The sequence below is a fragment of the Dryas octopetala genome, chromosome 7 (genome assembly GCF_963921425.1).
Source record: "Dryas octopetala chromosome 7, drDryOcto1.1, whole genome shotgun sequence".
Taxonomy (NCBI): Eukaryota; Viridiplantae; Streptophyta; class Magnoliopsida; order Rosales; family Rosaceae; genus Dryas; species Dryas octopetala.
Genome location: NC_141372.1, coordinates 1618587 through 1630796, shown reverse-complemented (window position 1 = coordinate 1630796; position 12210 = coordinate 1618587). Strand labels below are relative to the sequence as shown.

The 12210-nt window shown below is 37.0% G+C and overlaps 2 protein-coding genes across 3 annotated transcripts; one reads left to right on the top strand and one right to left on the bottom strand.

Annotated features, from left to right (window-relative positions):
• Nucleotides 1–489: 489 nt before the first annotated feature.
• LOC147278254 (outer envelope pore 24B-like protein) lies at nucleotides 490–2832 on the bottom strand. The gene is made up of 3 exons (XM_086251446.1): nucleotides 2573–2832; nucleotides 2100–2456; nucleotides 490–844 (listed from the first exon to the last, which is right to left on the bottom strand). The coding sequence occupies exons 1-3, from the start codon at nucleotides 2771–2773 to the stop codon at nucleotides 764–766; spliced, it is 639 nt and encodes a 212-aa protein (XP_086107572.1). The 5' UTR covers nucleotides 2774–2832; the 3' UTR covers nucleotides 490–763.
• A 5594-nt stretch (nucleotides 2833–8426) lies between these two features.
• On the top strand, nucleotides 8427–12085 carry LOC147278253 (uncharacterized). Of its 2 annotated transcripts, none has more exons than XM_086252494.1 (5): nucleotides 8427–9920; nucleotides 10000–10075; nucleotides 10695–11074; nucleotides 11675–11773; nucleotides 11897–12085. In XM_086252494.1, the coding sequence occupies exons 1-5, from the start codon at nucleotides 8427–8429 to the stop codon at nucleotides 12077–12079; spliced, it is 2232 nt and encodes a 743-aa protein (XP_086108620.1). In that variant the 3' UTR covers nucleotides 12080–12085. The 2 variants fall into 2 exon arrangements, with proteins under 2 accessions (XP_086108620.1, XP_086108619.1); XM_086252493.1 differs by having other exon boundaries at nucleotides 10000–10081.
• Nucleotides 12086–12210: the final 125 nt, after the last annotated feature.

Sequence of the window (12210 nt, the reverse complement as noted above, 5' to 3'; positions counted from 1 at the left end):
TGGTTGAATTTAGCCCATTACTACATTGTCGATGTGAGAACCAAGTTACAAGGGTCCTTTAATTTTAATTTTTATAGGTAAAGTATGTTACAAGGGCATATTGAGGGTGCCCATATAAAGCTCGAGTTACTTATCAAATATATATATATATATATATATAAAAGCTCGAGTTTACCCTGCCAATCCATCAAAAAAATATCGTACTTTATGTAACAGAATTTGAATTGAACCAGCATCCACAAACCAAGCTCGTACGCGCAAGAAGATCAAGTGATCCATTGCTTTGAATCCTAGTTCAACCAAACCAAACATGTACAAGCCAGAAGCAAGGTTAGTCCAGAATCCAGAATAACTGCCATAAAAGAAACGTCAGACTACCCTATCTGCGTTCCCAATTTATTAGCACCCATTGAAATTCTCACTCCCCTAGTGAGTTGCAGGCCATTCTCAAGCAAACAAGATGTTTACTTTCAGTATAGAAACTTGGAAAGGCGTAAAGAACCCAAGGTCCCTCCAAATGAGAATGATTTCACTTAGCATCATAAGCGAACAAAGATTTATGGATGTTCAGAACATCAGAGATCAACAATTCACATATTCGAAGAACTTATCATGACTCAATGCTACCAAGTAATCAGCTCACTAATAACACACACTATTCAACAAAAGGATGTTTAAAGCCATCACGAGCCGATCATAATCTGTTTAACAGACTAAGAAATTTTCATGGGAAACGAAACGAGTAAAATTACTATAACGAAAATCACATCTCAAAATCCCACGTACTCTCCGCAGTTAATTTTGGCATCTTTCGTTCCTCAGCCATATTGACGGATGCTGACAGCTGGAAAGAATGTAGACACATTATTAGGGAAAGCTTTAATCAAGTATAGGAGGCTCATTAGGAAAGAAAAACAAAAGAGTTAAAACCTTAGAAATAATGCTTCCAGATGGCTAAAATTTAAGCACAAACATACTTATCGAATTATAACTAAAGTCTTGTCATAACTCATAAGAAAACACTTAAAGCAACATGTCTGGCTTAACAGCATTTCTCAAAGTTCCCAATAATTTGCTGACTATGAGTTAATAATTTTGCATATGAATATCTATAATCCCTCTTCACTGGGTAAAAAATATTATTTAACATTAAATTGATGGCCATGTATTTGGACTTTAAAAGAATTGAACTCCACCACAGCAGTGCAATGACACTCCCACTCATTCTAGTCTCAGCCACACAAACACAGCTGCTGCCACTATGGACATGCAGCTTTCACCATTGACGCTACTACCACCAACAATTCAATCCAGCTACACTGCTGATACCAAAACCACAAACACCCCTTGTCACTGCCACAACCTTAAACCCTATTGCTCCTGTTGACAATAAAACAAATGAGGCAATAGGAACTCTAATAAAACAAAGAATAATGGATCCCTTAGCTCTGCAACAAACTTGAGGGTTGAGAGATTGATCTTACAGCTTCACATGCCAAACTACTACAAGAAACCTTTATGCCCATATTATATATGGACTGACCAGCATGCCAAAGGATATAAGAACACCAAAATTCCAAGTGCTACTCCCCCTTGGTTCAAATGTCAATTTAAGTTGCTTCCAAACCTTCCAGAAAATGTGTTTATTACAACACATTAACTGCAACACTTCCAACAACACCTTTTCGAGAGTGTCACAACTCCTGCCACACCCTCATCAGAAAAAGGACAATGTCACCATTGTCTGCCAATTGAGGCTAATTCAATTCCTTAACAGATTAAGATTTCACTCAAAAACCAGTATGTCACCTCAGTCAGTGGAGGCCTAATCAAGTTGAATAAAGATAGGAACATCAGTGATCCAAAACATGCATACCACCCAATTGCAATTACATCTTCAGAATTATTAAAGGATATCCTTACTGAATGAAAACTCAGACCACAATCGGAAAGCAAGCAAAACCCGAAAGACCTATTTCATTAGATTGAGAATCCTAAGTCAAAGCATATGCTTAGTTGAAATATCAAATTTCTAAAGCAATTAGAGAAAGCCAAATTCAAACAATGAATAAATAAACATGAACAGTAAATATGGCTACCTTGAAAGAACCGTTCACTTTTGAATTCCTCGACCATTCCAACCCCAACAGCTGGCTCGATGTCTGGTACGTAGCCTTGAACACCTCACCATAAAGCTTCCGGGACACTGCGAAATCCCACGAATTCTTAGCCAAATCGTAGCAGGGCTCGAACGTGGTCACTCCACCGTGCTGATAACTATACTTCAACTTGCAATTTCCAGTGCCAAGCATGTGATTCGCCGAGACCTTGTTGGCCGAATCGAGCACCAAAGTCCCATCCAAAATAGTCCTGTTGTCACCTACGCTGTGAATGTAAGTCAAATTCAACGGTTTCTCTGCAACCCTAACTGTGTTCATAAACTGAAACCTGAAGTCCTGCACACACAATACGCACCAGTATATTCGTGAGCCGTGGACTTCGTATAAAAAATAAATAAATAAATACTCAGGGCACCAATTCCAATCAAACCCAATATTCAAAATTTGGGTACCTTTTTGGGAACGTTGTAATCGACCATGAAAGAGCCGGGTTTATCGAGGGCTAGAACCAAGCCGTTTAAGGTGGGGCCGCCGACGACGGTGGCGTCGGTGAGTGAAGCTCGGAATTTGACATCCCCTGCGGCGACGGCGAGGTTTGCGGCGCCGCTGCTCTTGTTGTCTGTGCCGTACTTGCCCTTCAAAGAGGCCTTCATTGTGAACAAGGTAGAGGAAGGGGGAGATACGGAAAAGTTGAAGCGTGAATGCGAATTATATTTTCTTTTTATTTTTTTTGTTTTTGTTGGTGCGTTTTTCAAATATAATTTTTCGAATTACAGATACTGTAGTAACTGTACTGAGAAGTCTGAGATACAAACAACATATTGAATGACAGTTTTTTTTTTTTTTTTTTTTTAATGAAAAAAAATTAGTGACTAATTTTATTGCTATAGTGTTTCAGACTTTCAGCATATGTTGTGCCAAAATTTTGGGTCTTGGTTTTGTCGGAGATTAATTTTGCATTGACTTGGGGATGTCGGAGGTTTGAGTAATATGGCCAATGCTTATACTGTAAAAAGACTTTTGAGTGCTACTGTTCTTAGTGTCCTATGTTTACACTAACTTTATAATTTCACTTTTTAAAAAATTTTAAGAAATAATAATTTTTTCTTTTTCACCCATCAATGACCCGTAAAATATTATTACTAATAAACATTATTTTCACTTGGCCTCTGCATTTTGATCGTAGTGAGAGTAACAAAGAGAGAAAGGAAATAAAAGAGAGGTTGGCGGCTAATAGAAGATTTAGTGAGAACATTATGGTCATTTGGGTTAGGGATTAAAATTATACTTCACAAAATAAAGGAAAGTAGTGTGCAATGGTAAGAAAAATTGTATGCATATAGCAGCCCAATATTGAGTCTAAGTCCTTGGGCCAGTGTCGGATAAAATTGACTAAAAATAAGATAGATTAAGAGTTTGATCCATTCATAATTAGATACTCAAGCCCTTGTATCCAGCCATCTCGCAATCTTGAGTAGATAATGAGTGATTAATGCCATGCCTCCACCTATAGGCTCATGGGTGACAATATCAACAGCCACATTTAAGCGATCCATTCCCATAGCATAGGAATACTACCAGCCCAAGTATAAGCAGCCAAACCAATAAGTCATTTGAATGCAATATTATAAAGCATTCTCACTTGATCAGCTAGACTCATGCCGTCCATGCATCTGCCAACCAATCTTGTTTAATGCGTTACACAATTCTACTATCCAATATGCATTAATAGCTATAACTTTTAAGTGCAAAAATCATTTGATTTTCAATGCATTAGTAGCCCAAAGGCCTCCACTGAGGGAATAAAACCTAGCCAGCTCTCGGCCGATGCCCAACAACACTATTTGTAATTCCTGCTGCTGATCCATCTCTTTGCGTTGCCTGAGTATGATTATTTTGATATTGGAATCATGGATTCTTTTACATTGAAGAATTACCCCTACTCTCCAGAGGGTGTTGCAATGTTCTTCAAGGACAATGATCTGAAAAACACTAATTTGAAAGATATAGTATATGCTTGCATCATAGTCAAGCTTATATCTTTGGGGCTTATAGTTCCAGATGGGGATGCTGGGACTGATAATGTTGACCAGGATTTAGGGGTTGTTTCTCAGAAGGAACTAGACAGGTTTGCTCCTTTGGCAGAGTCAATGTATGTAGTTGCTCTTCGTGCTTTTCATCGAGGTTCATGGAGAGAAGCTAATACTACTTGGCCTGATTGCTACACTGCCGTGACAAGTGATCACTTTTTAAATGAAAGCAGATTCAAGAAAGTTATGAGACTTATAATTTCATCATCAGCTGGCACTATAGGCAAAATTTGCAAACTAGCTAGTCACCGTGGGTAGTCTGAGGTCTGAGCATGAGGTGTTGCAGCGTCGTGGCTTTCTTCACCATCACTTATCAAAACAGCAGTCAAACCAATGCCTTATGGTCAGGTCCTTGTTTGCTTTGATGCAGATGCACTAATTCCTTATAAAAAACTTGATCAGGCTGGCCTGGTTGCTCAAATTGCTTCAGGACCACTAGGCAAGTACTGTGAGGGCCATATAGACCCTTTGGCAGGTTATGTTCCTGATGATACTAAAATAGCCGAGCTTAAACGAGTTGAACCACCTTATGATGCCAAAACTCTGAAGAGGGCATACATGATTCTTGAAGAGATCAACTTCCCATTTGGCCAGTGGTATCAAGGAAAGAAGGCTATGAAAACTATTGATTTTGATGATGTCAAGTTTAGGGCCATATGAAGGAGAAAGAGAAGAGGCTAGAATTATAGAGCTCCACAACAAGGATTTTGGCATTTTGGTGCTGCTACCTTTGAGGTCTAATAACTAATAAGTTTGTTTAAGTTGTGGGAGTCAAAGCTGGGTGGACTGGGTTTTATTTGATGTTATGGGTTGATTGTATGTTGGTACTTTTGAGGTGTGTTTTGTTTTGTTTTTCTGTTTTTTGTTATGCAGCCAACAAATCTTAAGTTATCAGTGAGCTATTGTTGATCTTGTCTTATTTTGTTGCCTTAGTGGATGGTTATTATGATGAAGGGAAATTATAAGAAAAAAGAGTTTGATCGCTTCCAGTAAAAAAAAAAGGCAATTGTGTCTATCAACTATTTCCAAATTTCACACGAATTAAGTCATTGTTAACTTTTATAAAATAAAATAAAATAAAATTCCGATGCTTATAAAAAGCAAGGAATAAAATTTCGAGTTTCGAGGAAATTTCGATGGAAATTTCGATGACAAAACACATAATACATATAACATATGTATTAGTAAGTTATGGTACTCTAAAAACTTATGCAATACACACAAAATACATTAAGTTCAACTCAATTGTATCTTCTTCGCATTCTATAATGGCATTCACAATTCTATAAATGAAGTGAAAAATTTATTGGTTACGTTATGGAAAAAAGATATAATAAGTAAAGTTGTAAACAAAATGAAAAATGAAATGTAATACATGTTGCTAAGGTAGCTTTTTTAATTAGTTGTGATATTTAGTAATGTTCTCAAAATTACAATTGTTAAGAAATTAGTAGTGTACATTAATTTTTCCAAAACAGATTATTTTTGCATAAAATCATGAATATCAGTTTATAATATTTTGTTTGGTCAAAAAAAAGATCTCATTTAAAAGGGCAAAGCAGAGGCCCAACGACAACAAGGCCCAGACACATCAGAACAAGCCCAGACACAGAAACTAAGAAAGAGAGAATGACAGACAAGTAAGAAGCTACTGGAAGCTAAACAGACAGTAAAAACCAAAGCAAAAGTAAACTAGTGCTCAGTACTCGGTTTGACCTCCCAGCGCAGGTAGAAACGCAGAAGAAGATCAATCCAGCGACGCCGCAGGTGGAGGAGGGCAGAGACGACGTCGTCTTCCTTATAGTTAGTTTATTTTTTTGGATTTTCATTTTATCTATATATTTCTAAAAGAAATATAAAAAGTGTGTTGCTATTTACACACCTTTTTTTTTTTTTTTTCACGCCTTACTAATTTATTTTATGAAATTACTTAATTGACATAAAAGAAATTATTTTAAAGAATAACCCACATTATTTGAAAAAAAAAAAAAAAAACTCTTCTTACACATCCCAAACCCAACACTCATAAATCATAACTACACACTTCACCCTCAACCTCATCTCCAACCACAACTAAAAACACACCCCACCCGTGACCCCACCTCCATTCCAAAATTGCTGACACCCACCTCCCGCCATCAACCCACCTTCATCGCAGCCCATGCATCCTCTCTCCACCATAGCCATTGGAAGTTGGAGACATGACCTAACCTAAAATTTTTGGATTTGAATGTAAATCTAATATTTTCTTATCTAATTTCAATTGGTTAATCAATCATAATACATTTTTCGTCTATTTGCGATGATTTGAAGTGAGGTTTTTTAGAGTGCAAGAGTGAATTTTCTAGTTATTCATTTTCGGATTCGCAGGTCGTTCGGCACTGATCTACTGAACATTTCGGTTTCGTTCGGTAGTAAGCTGTCGAACGAAACTGAAAAGTTCGACAGCTTACTACCGAACGAAATCAAAATGTTCGGTAGCTTACTACTGAATGAAACTGAAATATTCGGTAGACCAATGCCGAATGATCTGTGAAACCCTATAACTTAAACCCAAAATTTCAATCTTAAAATCCAAAAAATCCACACTCCAAATTATCTTAAATATTAAAAAATATGTCTTGAGATAGATTAACCAATTTAAATTTGATAAAAAAACCTAGATTTGCATATGAATCAAAATAATTTAACTTAAGGCATAACCATGGTGTTGACAAGAATGGCTATGGCTTGGCTAGGATTGGGTGGGCGTGAGGTTGGGGGTGGGGGTGTGTATTGTCTGAAAGGGTTGAGTGTGTGTGTATTATTTGAATAGATTGGGTGGGGTGTGTAAGAGAAATTTGGTAAGATTAATAAAATTTGAGGTATTTTGGTAATGAGAGAAGTGTGTTAAAGGAGAAATTTTATATTTTAAAAAATAATAGAAGGTGTGTAAGAGAAAAATGTGTGCAAAAAGAAAAAAATGGATGTGCAAATAGTAGCTCTCTATAAAAAAAGAGAGAGATAAATCAACGGCCAGATATGAACAACGTGGCACCAGCCAACTCATGCGTCGCACTCTATAGTTCCCATTTCCCACCCGAATATTTTAAGCGAGAGAGAGATCGTTTGTTCCCGCCAAACAAAATTGGCGCCCGTTCTTTAATATAATTCCTCTTTCTTTTCCCCGAGCCAAGCCCTAGCCCACTAGCCCTACCTCTCTGACTCTCTCTCTCTCTCTCTCTCTCTCTCTGCGAAACTCCAAACAATCGATTGATCTAAATCTCTTCCTGCATCTATTTCATTTCAGACTAGCTTTCTCCGAGACGACGCCGTGTGAATTTTGATTCTTCAATCTCTGGTAACTGGTAAGTTATCGACAGCTCCAATTTATTTCATCTTTCTTACCTGGAAAACACTTGTTTGCGGCTTCAAAATGCTATACATTTGTTAGATCTATGTATATTAGATGCTATTTCGTCTTTTTCATCTGCATCTCTTTCAATATTTATTGCTCATGTCATTTGTCAAATATTGTTCGTATTTTCAAAAGGGATTATTGTATTTTTAGCGAATTTTTGATGCAAACATGTTATTTGATTTATTTCATTATTTGTGTCATGGGAATCTGCCTAAAGCAGCTCAAACATGCTTACTATTGTGAGTTACTTGGGAGTAGCGTTGAAACTATATTACAATATGAATCCTAGATTTGATGTCTTGAATGTGAATCGCTGCTATCTATCATTCTTGTTGTGTATATTTTGAATTGTCTGGTAGCTCTCCTATCTGAGTGCTGACTTGGTTGTTTTATGAGACTCATATATTGGTTAACTTTTATCGGTAGTTGGATTGTATATGAGTTTAATCTGGGTGTCTTTTAGAAGTGACCTTTTATGGTATTTTTGGCTTAATGTTTTTATCCATTCACATGGAAAATCAGAATTTGTCGTGTTTTGGAGAGTTCACTTTGTAAAATGATCATTGCCAAGCTTTCAGTTATCTTCCTTGAACTTGCTTCCTGTAGCACCCACGTACATATTAATTTCATACATGTTTACATTACTTGTTTTTTTCCTTTTGGTATCACACTGTATTGTATTATGTGTGAATTGATTAGTTTCTGTTATTGGAATTATTATCTTATGAATAAAGGTCATCTTTGTTGCAGGGGTAGCATCTTTTGCATTGTTATGATCATTTATGTACTAGAAAGAATAATTGAATTTTATAACTGATGGAGTTAAGAAGTTGCAGTCATTTGCACTTCATCCAGGCTCTAAAAGGTGGTTTACTGATAAAAACTCCGAATGTTAATCGTGGAAGGCCATTACTCACATTCAAGAAGGTAAAAGACATATATGAAACATTAGATGCCAAAAATGGTGTTTTGTTTCCAACAGTTCCGCCAAAAGATGAGTTCAGGGGCTTGCTCAGCAACAGTGATAGGGTCATGCGTGAAAGCACAAGTCAGTCTACTGTTGGAAATGTAACAATCAAAACTGAACCCGAAGCTTCTGGTTATGATGGTAGTGATGGAAGAAACAATGATTTGGGTGGCTTTGCTAATATGACATTGAAGCAAATCAAGGAGACATGCAAGAGAAAGAAAAGAAAACGACATGCAGTTCAAGCAGATCATGGAAGAAACAAGTTGCATACTGATGAAGAGGATTATGAACTCACAGAGCCTCTTAGTAATTGGAAATTTAAACTTTCAAAGGATGCAAAGGCCAAGACAAAGAGTAAGCGTAGGAAAAATTGTGTCTCTACTCAGTCTCAAGGAGTTATACTTACTATCAAATCAGAACAGATACAAAGTGAGCCAGAGATGCTCCAAAACAACCAGAATGTGCCTGCATGTGATCCTGACATTAAAGTAGAGGTTCCTGAACCTGATTGTTCAGATTTTCAAAGCACAATCTGTTTTGTTGGTGATGAGGATACCTCTTTGGTTTTCAACACTCAGGTGGGTTATTGTGGAATGGCGCCAAATGAATTGCCATTGATGGCTGCTGAATGTGTTTCTAGGACTGGGTTGTCAGATTTTCTAGCAAATGAAAGTCAGAGTTGTGCTGTTAATGAAGCTTGCTATGAATATATGGAGTACACAGATCCTACACCTCTTCAGATTGTAAGTACCTCATGCTGGGATATTGTCGAGGCAGATGATCCAGAGATAACCAATTACCAGGGCTTGAATTTACCCTTTTATGAATCTAAGTTAGGAGGATATATCACCAATTGGGTTCACCCTGACAACTTCATTGAAGCAATATCTTCAGAGAAAGATCACAATTTTGATATGCATGACAATATGTCCTCTGAGGATGAAGTGTTATGCCAGATTAACAGCGAGACCCAGGTTCAAATGTCTGATATGGCTGTTTATGATCTCTTTCAGTGCATGGAACCTGTTATTGGAAGTGATGCAAGTCTGTCTGAGGTCAACACAAATGATGATTTACCTTCTAAACCTGAAGCCAGTGCAAGCTCCATTAGTGACTATGGCTTGGGCTCTGGTAGCTGTTTGCTTTCTGTTGCTGATGATTCTTCCATGGTTGAGGAGAAGCAATCCCAAATGGCTGCCTGTGTTGATGCAAAAAGAAACTTGTCCCCAGGGATCTTTTCTTGTGATACTACCGACAAGTTTGCAACACCGATGAGTGGTGGGCATGATCATTATTTAAAGCAGCAGCGCCCTCCTCAAAGGCTCTTTCCTACCAGAAAGGTACATAATATTCTATTGGACCTTATTTGGCTTGATTATAATGTAGAGGTTGCTTATCATAAACCGTTTTCATATTCAGGCCATCTCACCAGCTTCCCAAGAAAAATTGTGCAAGGCTATGAAGTCAATTGAGTTGCATGACGAAGAACGTCACGGTAAGTGTATAATGTCTTTATTTAGATTCACGGAACCCTATGTTATAACGTCTGTTGTGCCGATCGAGTGCTTAGGATCATAAGATAATCTGTCAGCCAGGATGCTACCAAGATGAAGTAATATTAGAAATTTGACTTTTTTAACCATAATTGTTATTTCTTTTGATAAAAGTGATGAATAATTCCTTTCCGCTTATTGTTAAACTGATTGTTTGTGTTCACACAACTCTGCTTATTAGCTGATGCCATTTTTAGTATGTATTTGTGTCAAGATTGAAGGGCAAGCATATGATGCATAAACATTCACTTATACTACACGCTGAAATAAACTTTCAGCAACTTTCAATACCTATATTTATATGTTGTTGGTCTGAGTCTACTTAATGGGATATTTTGGATTTGGATCTCAACCATTATCTGATGTCAATTGTAAATGCTTTATTGGTTGCTTGGAAAATGTGATTTACTTTAGTGCATAATTATGTCAAGCTTGTGATGACTGTATTGTTATAATCCTAGATACAATGGAATCTATAATAAATTTATATCATCCCAGCCCCCCTCTTCCACTCTCTTCATTCTCCCTGTATTTGACTTTCTGGGTTTCTGGTAATTTCAGCATGTAAAGGGAAACTATGCTTTGGAAAACATACTGAGGGTATAATTGGTGGAGCTGAAGGGCATGATCAGATCAGGAGAGCTACATTTTCGATTAAACCACAAATCATTAGGAATCCCAAGAATGAGAAGATTAGTTCCCATCCTAGAGGCATCCCTAAACCGAATGTTTCTACTGCAGTACCGCGTTTTAGCACAGGGTGTACTTCCATCCGAAGCTGTTCAGAGAGTGCCATTGCATTCTCGCAACGCCAGATGCATGACATCGAGTGTCTTGCAACAAAACTCACAAATGAGTTAAATACCATGAAGGAAATTGCAGAAGAAAGATTAGAGTCTGAAGCCTATCCTGCTACATCCTCGAAATACAATGCAAATGAGGTATGCTAATATAACTGTCTTCAAATACGTTTGCTGCTGCACCCTTTCTGAAAAAAAAAAAAAACAAAACAAAACCTTATCTGTGTTCATTTATGAGCTTGCTATTGTGAAAGTAATTTTGGGCTGGTTCTTCTATTTTCTTATATTAGAATAAAGACTTGTTTATGCTGTTTTTTGCATGCCCTGTTAATTAATAGAACATTTGTACTATAATTATAAGCATAAATTAGGAAAATAGAGAAAGATGCATATAATCGACTGATCTTGGTTCTGAAATTGAATCATCCTTGCTCTTAGTATACTTTTTATATGATCTAGTTTGTTAAAAGTATATCAAAGTCATTTATCATAACATGTGGCACAAGCTTGTAAGAATGACACCAGTATCCAATTACTACAGTTTTTGACATTTTTCAAGTGTCTTAGTGATAGCTTTGATGGTTGGATGAATAAACTAAAAGTTTGCAAGTTTTGTAACCTTTCTGTACTGTTTTCTCTGATCATATTGTTTGTACCTATGTATACCTATATGTATGGATTGCTTTTGTATGTTGTGTGTATCTTATGATTGTCTGTATTTATATCCTCAAATGGTGGCAGGGGAGACTGGCCATTAAGAATGCAACAAGAGTTGAAGCATCTGCTAGAAAATTGCTTTCCATGATGTCCAGGGACTGTAGCCGTTTTTGTAAAATCATGGTTTGCTCCTTGTCCTATTTAATACATTTATATTTTCTGGGTCTTCCTTTGAAAGACAACGTCATTAAATACCAAATTGTGGTCCGTCGCATCATTTTGATCATTTCCGTTCATCAATTGCAGAGATTGGCTCAGAATGGTTCTAATGGTTCTGAAAATGTGGTAACCAAGGAGAGGAAGAAAATTACCTTTGCTGATGAAGCCGGGGAAAAGCTCTGTCATGTCAAGTTTTTTGAGAATGACATGACATCACTTTCGGGAACTGATATTGGTGAGGATCAAAAGCAGAAATTGCTGGTTAAATAACTTGAAAAGCAGGAATTGCTTGCTGTACATGTACATTTGTGTGTAATGTGTATGAATGAGGCTGCACCTTAATTTAAGATCAAGTCTGTTGACTGTTGAGTGTTTCTTTCTAGCTTGTTCAGGTATTGTTT